This window comes from Penaeus japonicus, unplaced genomic scaffold (genome assembly GCF_977035675.1).
Source record: "Penaeus japonicus unplaced genomic scaffold, GWHDUDI00000001_assembly GWHDUDI00000010, whole genome shotgun sequence".
Lineage (NCBI taxonomy): Eukaryota > Metazoa > Arthropoda > Malacostraca > Decapoda > Penaeidae > Penaeus > Penaeus japonicus.
Genome location: NW_028234412.1, coordinates 30,207,567 through 30,218,415, shown reverse-complemented (window position 1 = coordinate 30,218,415; position 10,849 = coordinate 30,207,567). Strand labels below are relative to the sequence as shown.

At 39.0% G+C, this 10,849-nt stretch overlaps 2 protein-coding genes across 2 annotated transcripts in view; one reads left to right on the top strand and one right to left on the bottom strand.

Moving 5' to 3' along the window:
• The window catches only part of LOC122257638 (uncharacterized), a 3,929-nt gene extending 760 nt beyond the window's left edge, over window positions 1–3,169 (bottom strand). The window contains exons 1-3 of the mRNA XM_043023052.2: window positions 3,022–3,169; window positions 625–821; window positions 34–225 (exon numbers count right to left, since the gene is read on the bottom strand). Of these exons, the coding sequence (XP_042878986.1) occupies window positions 34–225; window positions 625–821; window positions 3,022–3,034 (402 nt within the window). The 5' untranslated portion in view covers window positions 3,035–3,169. The remainder of the gene's footprint in view (window positions 1–33; window positions 226–624; window positions 822–3,021) is intronic.
• A 671-nt stretch (window positions 3,170–3,840) lies between these two features.
• Window positions 3,841–10,849, top strand: part of LOC122257639 (midasin) — a 29,494-nt gene continuing 22,485 nt past the window's right edge. Inside the window, exons 1-8 of the mRNA XM_043023053.2 lie at window positions 3,841–3,999; window positions 7,244–7,455; window positions 8,387–8,629; window positions 8,775–9,015; window positions 9,142–9,321; window positions 9,724–9,825; window positions 10,268–10,376; window positions 10,570–10,738. Coding sequence (XP_042878987.2) covers window positions 3,901–3,999; window positions 7,244–7,455; window positions 8,387–8,629; window positions 8,775–9,015; window positions 9,142–9,321; window positions 9,724–9,825; window positions 10,268–10,376; window positions 10,570–10,738 — 1,355 coding nt within the window. The 5' untranslated portion in view covers window positions 3,841–3,900. The remainder of the gene's footprint in view (window positions 4,000–7,243; window positions 7,456–8,386; window positions 8,630–8,774; window positions 9,016–9,141; window positions 9,322–9,723; window positions 9,826–10,267; window positions 10,377–10,569; window positions 10,739–10,849) is intronic.

The following is a 10,849-nucleotide window of genomic DNA, read 5'->3' as shown; positions in this document are numbered from 1 at the left end:
CACTGAACAATGAACTTTAAAATGTGTACTCACTTGGTCATAAACCTTTCTCAGGGCAGGAGCCATTTTGTTGGTCAGTGTACCAGCCACAATGATGACATCGGCCTGGCGAGGTGAAGCTCGGTAAACGATACCAAACCTATCAATATCATATCGGGCTGCAGCGCACTGCATCATCTCCACGGCACAGCAAGCCAACCCGAAGGTTAGAGGCCACAAAGAGCCCTGAAATAATGAAAAAAATATATACATGTATGAATAAGCACATTTTTCTTTTACAAGTATTTCAAAACAGTGTCTGGTAAGCTTTCGTAATTTTGCATTACTTTAAGAAATATAATATGATTTAATGTTAATAAACTATTGGCCTACAAAAAAAAAAAAAAACCTGCTTATTAATTATGCTTCACTTTTACTTTCTTCCACTCTATTAATTACATCATTCTGTCAAATTACTGCCAAATTACATCTGGTATTACTTCCCTAAATAAGAAAAAAATGTTAAACAAATCTCTGATAGCTCATCTACAGGTATTATGCTCAGAATCTGAATAAAATGACAAAACCTTTAGATGATTCACTGCCATCTGACTTTCTCTTTCAAGCTGCTAAGAGAGAACCCACCTTTCGTCCCCAGTTGAGCAAATCATCCAATCTTGCAACAGCAAATTCTGCAGCATTTGATGTGTTCTGGAAGGGTGAATATGGCTTGTACTTGGCAGGAGCAGTGCTTGGCTGGGGTGCTGTGCTCTGGTTCCGGGCAGCTACTGAAACAGCTCCACTCAGAGCCCTGTACAGCTGGGGTACACTTCCGCGCCAAACTGTAACAAGAGTCGCATGTTAGTATCCGTTTTGGAGAAGGAGCTTGATCCAAACTCAAAATTAATGCAATTATGCTTCCATGTGTAAATTTCACTGACATATTTCTTTTATTTTGTTCTATAAAGTATCAACAAATAACACATGTAAATTTTTATCCTATGTGACTTTATAGACTATACAGAGGCCTACAAAAATATGGTTTGTTTGCTGGGTTAACTTAGGAAAGAAACTGCCTATATCAAAACCAATTTTAACCCCTTCACTATGGGCAGTAGAAGACGCTCCCCACGCCGGAGACGGGGCGCGCCGCCGCTTTTAACCCGTTCACGCCGGTGACAAGATAGCACGTCTAGCGGTTTTTGCGTCAGACGCCCTGGACGCGCTATTTTGGGAAGCCGCGCGCTCGGGTAGAGCCAGCGGGCAACCGAGGCTTGCGCCTCGTGCGCCCGACAATCTCGAGGCCTTACGCTTATGCGTTCAAGAGTCCCGGAATTGCGACCGCGCAAAGCCGGAACTGCCCTGGCAGGAACGGGTTTAACGTCGCTATTGAATATGACAAGTTTTAAGCCAAAACCTCAACATAATCATCATGTGTTATATATCAAAATATGCATAGTTAACCTCTTCCCCCATATGCATGTGACAAGTTATTTACATGGGTTGGGAGGAAGATCGAAAGAATGACCTTGGTGAGAGGCCTCACTCAGATGACAAAAGAAAATGGTTGAAGTAGTATGGTAAACTAATCATAATAAGTTTTATATGTTTACATAATGTTCCATAAATAAATAATAAACTGATTGCTAGCAGGGCGCATTGGTACCTCCCCTGGTATAAGCCAATCCCTCTCCTAGATAATAATAATGAAAGTCAAGTAATCCATCATATCATATCTGACCTCTATTCTGAAAGATCTCACACAGTATCCGGAAGAAAAACAACTTAATTCCAACAGAACTCAGCCATGACACTGTATGCGCGTCCTCAGGTTAATCGCGAGTGCTGCGAGGACGCAGTATACACGTCCTCGTAGTGAAGGGGTTAAAAGATCACTGTGGATGTTGTCTATAGATTTACTGATTGATGATTACAAATGGCAGTTCTCTGGAAAGTTGTAGCAGCCACCATGCTTGAGCAGCAAGTCTTGGGAGGAATTAGTGGGAAGCAGCTGGGACAGGGGCACTGATGGCAATGCAGGGTGAGCAATCACTCTGTAATTCTGGTAGGAGTTCCTTATAATATATTTTAATCTAATATCATATAGTTTTATTCTAACCTAACCTATTCCACAAAATCCTGCAATTATAAACCTCCCCTGCATCAAATGATCTAAAACACACACACTTATGCATAGACATGAACACGAGTGTGCTCGTATACACACACACATTTATATATATATATAGTCTATCATATACTAAATTTGAACAGCAATTCAAATTAATCTAATGAGTAGTATAACAAATTAATATATCAGGAAAAGCATAGAAAGCCTTGATGTAGTCTGCTCTTTTGGGATGTCCCTAACCACTTTTTAGCTATCTATTCATATTCTTTATCTGTATCTTTCTGTCTTCCTTCCTCAATTATTCTTTCAGTTGATTCTGCAACAGACACAAAAGCAGTGCTGGCCAATTGGCTTGACTGACATCATTTAAGGTTTCGAGTTCGTCTATTTTTTAATTTGTTTTAGCACAGCTGAGAGCACCTCATAAAAACTAGCTATGAGACTAAATAGTCAGAATTCCTTAGATTCATCAGATATATTTCGTTTTCGGATACTTAACGATCGAGTATAAATCTATTTGCGAAGAAATGCATGGGAAAAAAAACCCTGATGGAAAGGTACAATTTATACGAAATTCAGTAAATTGTGCCAAACTAGAACACCCATTACATAATTCCCACCAAAAATGTATAAAACCATCTAGTCCCCTTAGAAATATTGGTAGTAACAGCACCAACTGCACTCGGAAACTAGATGTTTACGAATCCCTGAAAAAAGAGTTGAAGGTAATCTTTACTACATAACACAGCTGATTCATCCGGCACACTCTAAAAACATTTGCCAATTGGGATTATCACAGCTTCTTCTTGCTTCATATCACTCATATATGTTGCTATGGAGTTTCCAAAACACTTAGTACGTTTCGGCGAGAATAATATCGACGAGATTTATAAAATAAAGAGAAGAATTACCAGTAAGAGCCATCGTTGCGTTTCTCCTCTCAGTCTGCACCTCCGCTAGGGAATTTCCCCGCAGGTGATGTTATGTAGTCAACATCTGATTATTTAATATCTTCAAATGATGGATTTATTCAAGACTTCCGGGAGAGTTAAACGGACGCTTTTTATATATATTGACTACCATGAGTTGTGTTTGTATTATCACATTATACTGAATTAGAATTACTTCCGAGTGTTAAAAATTCCCTAGACAAATATTTAGGGGAAATTTCAAAGTGTTGGTGAGGTTTTATGAAGTGGTATATAACTAACGCAATGGATATTCTAAGTTTTGTGAATGTACTAAATAATACATATCTTATATATGGATAATTATCTGATTGCCATCATTAACATCAGTTAGGGGTAGAAAGTTATCTTAAGAAATTTAGCAATATACTTCTGTAAAAGTCGCCCACACATCCGAACTCAGTAAATAAAAGTTGCGACACTTCTTATAATTTCAGAAAACAGCAAATGGAATTTAAAAGATCATATCAGATAAAAAACACAAGAATAATAACAAGAGATCAATCATCATATCCTCTTACATATTCAGATCAGTACGTTTTACACATCGTGACAAATCAATCAAGCAAAAGTGATATAAAAATGAAAAAAAACAATCTCCCAAAACTTCAACTAAAAAATTCCAACCTATTCAATTTACAACACAGATATATATCAGATGAAAGAAAACCAACCAAACTGAATAAATCAGATGAAAAAGTAACCCTAAAAAAATACCAAAATACCAAATGACACGTGCACCGGAGAGCGAGAGTGTGGGATCCCTGGAGCCAAAACACATGGTCTCTCCTCGACTCGCGTGTTGACGAGGCGAGAGCTGACATGGAGGTTGATAATGTGAATTTACGCAGTGAAATAACACTTCTCTCTCAGATTGACCAGAAGTGCAAGGATGTGTTTCATGAATTCTTGGATACTGAAGTAAGTGGTGGGATTGTTAGATTGTTGGGAAATGTATCTCTTCTTCTGAATGATGTGTGTGTGTGGTGATTGTGGTGATTGTGGTCGTCCCATTGCTATGCCTCACGATTGGGAAGTATAAATGCTTGTTTCAAATGATGTGAATGTTTCTGTAATCACAGGAAGCTCACTTCAGCCTGTAATGAGAGCTATATCTTGATCAGTACCAGTAATTACGCCATGGCTCCCATATCCATAATGTATTGCAATCTTCACCCCAGATACAGAGGTCAATAAGATCACCATTTATATATTAATAAATTAGATATTACAAAATACACTATGTGAGGTCTACCGACAATAGAAAGACTACACTTTTGTGGGGGGTGACTTTGACCTCATGCAGCAGATGGGAGTCACGGATACTAATGAATTTCGGATCAATAGACTGCTTATAATGTTGGAAATAAAGGGTAGACATAACCAGCTGATACCATGCTCAAAGGGCTATAATAGACAACTGAATCGTGGGTAAAATACTCCAGATTTTTGAAGAAGGGCATACTTGAAATGCATACTTGTTGACCATTGCACACAGCACATTTTTTAGGTAAATTTTCCGAATAACGCCGCGTCGCTAAATACCACAAAAGTGGTATTGATGGATTCCTCTCAACCTCTACTATTCATATATAGTGAAATTAATGAGCGCTTGCACCCCTGAAGCCCACAATCTGGGTCCCGATAGTAGGGGAGGGCATGAAGTAGATCAAGGAAATTGCGGGGTAAAATATGAATTCCGGCCATATTTCGTATGCAAAATCTTAACCAATTACCTACCTAACTTTGCTTAGGTTTGAAGTTTGCCCTAGCCAAGGGGGGGCTTCGCCCCCCTCTGGACTCCCCCTTTTTAAGGCACTTCGTGCTACCTCGTGCTACGTCGGTGTCACGAAAACCTTAACCCTTAACTACCTACCTCACTTTCCCTAGTTTTGAAGTCAGCCTTTGCGGAGAGGGAGCTATGCCCCCCTGTGGATCTCCCCTATTCAGGGCATTTCGTGATACTTATGATGCGTAATTAGTCCTGTAGATGAAAATGCCGCGACACGGATAACCCTCACACTGCGCCATGATGACAGCAACTGAGTCTTCGTCTCATATATTCCTCAGGATAGGAAACTAGGACTGATGATGACGCGACCACTCAATAGAGGGCACTCTATAGTTATACTGTAAACAATGGGGAATATTGCGCCATCTGTTGAGAGAACATAACAGCACATGCAGGTAATTCCTTGGGGGTTTCCAGTCCACAGCTTGCTACTATCCGTAAATACGTAAACACAGCCATGTTTGAATTTCAGGGCGAGGATGGTGGATTCGAGATATCTTGCCCAAGGTATGTTGCACGAAGTGCCCTAAAAAGGGGGGGTTCCAGGGGGGGCGAAGCCCCCCTTTGGCTAGGGATTAATTCAAAACTAGGCAAAGTTAGGTAGGTCATTGGGTTAAGATTTTGCAAGCGAAATATGCCCCGAAGTAGGACGAGGTAGCACGAAGTGCCTTACAAAAAGAGACCCAGATTGTGGGGTCCAGGGGTGCAAGCGCTCATTAATTTCACTATATATGAATAGTAGAGGTTGAGAGGAATCCATCGATACCACTTTTGTGGTATTTCGTAACGCGGCGTTATTTGGAAAATTTACCATTTTTTATTTATTTATTATTATCATTGTTATTTTTTGTACAACTGAGATCTTGGCCAAATGTGTCGTACTTTCTTTGATGTCCATTGAAATTGCACCTTGGTGAACCATAATTTCTGGGCATGTATAAAGATTATAGGGTCGCTTATACTAAATTTCATGAAAATCTACTAATATTGACAATAAAAATGGATATGCTATTGAGAACCATGATAATGATAACAACAAATACTAGAAAACAATGCAAAGTACTTTTATTTTACCGGGCTTAATACCTTTTCTCTGAAACTCATTCCAGCTCTTGCAAACTGAATGATAGATTTCCTGCGATCATTATTTAACACTACGACACTCATTACTTCCAATATTTTCACTAGAGTTAGTTTCAATGAAGTAAAACTGCTGTATTTAGATGGTACATTTAATATTATTTGTAATGCATAGCTTTCCTGTAAAATTTTCAATTTATTATTTCTTTAGTGTTTGTGTGTCTGTCTGTCTGTCTGTCTGTCTGTGTGTCTGTGTCTCTTTGAAGTGCTGTTAGATTTCTTATCAGCATATATGGCTTGCATTTGCATTGATATTTGTGTCTTATCATTTTCACTCTTAACTTTTCCTTTACCAATGTTTGATGTATTGATCTTCAGAAACTTATATGGCACACATAATCATGAATAAGTCCAGAACTGCTGAGTGAAGGTTGTTTTTGCTTCAACAGAGTCATAAAAGGAGTTTTTTTTTTTTTTTTTTTTTTTTTTTTTACGGTTGAATAAAAATGTGTCTATACAATTGGAATTCCTATGATTGTATACATATATAATGATATGAATTGCATGTTTTGAGGGAGAGATCATGACGTGATAGGACATCATCTGTTGGGAGCAAAATAGTCACATGATGTGACATTAACCCAATGATGACGGGGTGTCACACCCTTGTGACACGGCAAAGTGCCTAACGACAAGGTGTCACACCCTTGTGACACGGCAAAGTGCCTGATGACAGGGTGACACACCAGTGTGACGTCCCCGAGGCAATATTACTTAGGCCTGGCGTAAGGGGTTGCCATTTCTCGCCGGGCCTGTCGGGATTGGGTTAAATCACCTGGCATCAGTGGATTAAGCAATGCATTAGTACCAGTATTTTGAAATAGTTAACCCAATGCCGCCGGCCACAGACGGCGATTATGTAATATGATAGCGAGGGTGCCGTCATACGCCGTCAATGATATAATTGATTTAGGCCTATGCGTTCGAGAGCCCCCGCATTGACGCCAAAAAAGACGAAATGGCCCGGCGGGAATGGGTTAAGTGCAAATGGTACATGTCTTGTGTCAACATTAATTCAGTCCTTCTGTTAGCTTATAATCATATGATCAGTGAGTAATCATTGGAATCAGGAATTAGTATTCTGGAGGCAAGTGCAATAAGTACCAGTTGAGGAGCTTATTGCTGCTCTAGGAATTTATGAAAAATAAGTTACCCTCTTTCCATATTTTACAAATGTTTTCTATATGTTACATAAACCAAAGAAGGTGATGTTATTTTCTTTTTCCATTTCAGGAGTGGGATGAAAACCAGTGGGATGAAGTACTCACAGCAGCGGCAGTTGCGCTCCTGGACCCTGACCTGACTCTCCTGGTGGGAGCAAATCTGCGACCTTGGCTGTTGGAGCTGCTGTCTCATGCCAGAGAGGTTGTGAAGAAACTTGATGCACATCCTGCTTTCTGTGTCAGCCTTAGTAAGCTCATCACTGTTAGCAATGATGTCAGCAGGTAAGAATTTCTGCAGTTATATAGAAGCCCTGTGCCAATATGGAATGTTTTCTCTCAAAAGACACATGCACATGCTTGCACTCTCCATTCACCTACCCCCCTCTCCCTCTCCCTCTCCCTCTCCCTCTCCCTCTCCCTCTCCCTCTCCCTCTCCCTCTCTCTCCCTCTCCCTCTCCCTCTCCCTCTCCCTCTCCCTCTTCCCTCTCCCTCTCCCTCCCTCTCCCTCTCCCTCTCCCTCTCCCTCTCCCTCTCCCTCTCCCTCTCCCTCTCCCTCTCCCTCTCCCTCTCCCTCTCCCTCTCCCTCTCCCTCTCCCTTTCCCCCCCTTTCCTATCTCACTCACTCAAAAAAAGAGAGAAACAGTAATAACCAAAGTTAAGCAGATTTATATACTGGACTAGAGACATACAAAAAGGATCAAAGAGGCTAATGTTTAGTGTGTGTATATATATATATATATATATATATATATATATATATATATATATATATATATATATATATATATATATATATATATATACTACAGAGCCTACTTGAAAAAATAAATTAAGACAGTATTAAAAGATTGAAGAGACAAGAACAGTTCATACATTTTTATATGCATTATCTATTGCTTGGGATTTTTCCCACATCCTTAGTACTGTGAAGCATTTAGAATTTCTTGAATAAAATAAGAAAATAATTATCAATACTAATGTATTTGTTCAAAAAGGCCAGATCATTAATGAAAAGAACATGCCAACAGTAGTACTTGGGTTTTAGAGACCATTTATTTTATTTTGTATATAGATCAGTATATAAGCCTATGTTTGGTAGTAGTTTTTTTTTCCTCCTATTGAAATAGCCAGAAAGGAGTCCTTTTAAGAGATCTTGAAAGAGGGAATAAGGACATCTGTATATGATTTATAATAGTATGTAATTTCTTTCCAGGTTTGTGCTCAAGTATTTTCAGAATGCTCCTGCGCCATTCCACGACAAGGAGGAAAACTCCAGCGAGCCTAAACAAAAGAAGATTAAAAATGCACATAGGCTTGAAAAGCATACTGTCACTGATAATGACATTGCAAAGGCAACCTACATCTTGCTACAGCATGTTGGAGAAGACCTGATTTATTTGTGGAAGTGGTCGGATATACTGCCGTTCTTGAATCACACCTCAGAAGAAGTGAGATGGTAAGTTGAATCTGTTTTGTGAAGGAGAATCGAGATGTAATTAATACTTTATATATGTAAATTTATTTATATGAAATTTTGTATGAACGTTTTTTGCAAAACGAACAGAAAATTGATTGAAAATAAATAAATGCCCTTTTTTCAGGCTGATGTGTCATTGTATAGCGATGTTATCAAAAATGACGGAAATACAACGAGAAGCCTTAATAAGAAAGCATATACCTGAGGAGGTACACACTAAATTGTCTGTAGAGAATGCCCTAACTTCAAAGCCAAAGTTACCAGAAATATTGGGAGAGGCGAGAACAGTGAGTGAGAGTCAACAGTCGAAACACACAGTTGCTGTTGGTCTTGTGGCATTGCCAGTCTATAACAAGCAGGAGCAGGTAAATATGACACTGAATTCTATTATCTGTTGTTTCATTGTATGAAATTATTTGATAATGTAAGTCTGAAGGAAAGAGCTCTGCATGAGGAGGAGTTCTATATATTGATGGTAATTTTCTCTTCAGAAGGCGGAAGGATGCCTGGTTGAGGTTCCTTCGACCAAGCGCAACCTTGAGTGTCTGGCATTGGCAATCAGCAGAGGTGATCCAGTATTATTAGAAGGAGTTGTTGGAAGTGGGAAGAGTTCTTTGGTGGAGCACTTAGCAAGTGTTACAGGAAGGTCTAAAGCTCCTTTGTTGATAAAGGTATAATTTTTTTCTTTTATGTTCTTGTTCACCTGTTAACCCTTTAATGCTGGTGATGTGATATCACTTCATGTGGTGGCAGCTCTTGCCACCAGTTAAGTGATCTCACATCATGGCTTTTTGCACTCTGGGTGATCATGTGCACAGTGGTTGGCGATGGCCGGAGCGGGTGAATAGCCCAAGGCGTCAGGCCTGTGTGCTTGAAATAACCCGGCTGTGAATAGAGCATTGAATCAGTATATGTAAAGATGAAGCGCCTTTTAATGAGGCAATGTTAATCTTTTGACAGAATAAAGTGCATGTAATTGTTTTAAAAGATTAATATTGATGACTTACATAGTTTATTAACCTGTCACTTCTACAGGAAATCTTTTTGATATATTTGTAAATCTTTGGTCACAGGTTCAGCTAGGTGACCAGACAGACAGCAAGACACTTCTGGGAACCTACTGTTGTACACAGACTCCTGGAGAATTTATATGGAGGCCAGGCTCAGTAACACAGGTTAGCACATCAATGTTTTGATATTGTGCAACTATCTATAATATCATCATTAGTATGATTATTACATTGTATCATTGTTTGTGTTTTTCATAATATTTTTTATTATAATTTTGAGTGTTGTGAAGAAAAGTGTTATAAGGCTTGAAAGGTAAAATATCAGGATGGTATGATTGATTTGTGGTATCAGCTTGAAGGATACAAAAAGCTCTTATGAACTGAGGGAACAACGTGGAAACAAAAACACCAATTTAGGTCATATTCTTTGATCAAAGTGTTATGAATCAAAATTATTCAACAATTGCCAAAGAACATAGAAGTGTGAAAGCAGTCTACTTGGTCAACAAGAACAAGTCATTCAACTAATAGGAATGTAGAATTAAAAAGCATCACTAGTGGTGATGATTAGATTGATTGTGAACTGAGCTTACTTTTGCATTTCCAGGCTGTGACACAAGGCTATTGGCTACTGTTAGAGGATCTGGATTATGCTCCAATGGATGTCATATCTATTTTGGTTCCTCTTCTTGAGACAAGAACACTACCATTGCCAGGTAAGGAATTTTGTTGATCTTAGACTATAATGCATTCACTGAGCTTTTTATTGGTGAATTGTTTTTTCTAGTGGACATATATCCTAGAAGACTTTTGCTGTCTATTTTGTGCATTTTGCAACTTATTCTGTTAACATATACCTGTAGTTATGTTAAACAAAATTATTTTGCTGATGTGCGCACCTTGATGCAGGTCATGGAAATGTACGAGCCCATCCAGACTTCCAGCTCTTTGCCACACGACGGACTCTAGAAGGTGCGAAGATGGTCAGCGGAAATGCAGGCCTGTTGGAGAAGCTGTGGCTGAAGATCACACTTGAAACCCTGAAGCATTCTGAACTGAAGGAGATCGTATCTACCAGGTGATCCTCAGTGTTTTACTTTACTTTTAGTCAAATTATTTAGGCATGTAGTGATTTGATTTGTATAGTAATGAATATTTGGATCATTTTTATTACAGTGGATAAGGAGTT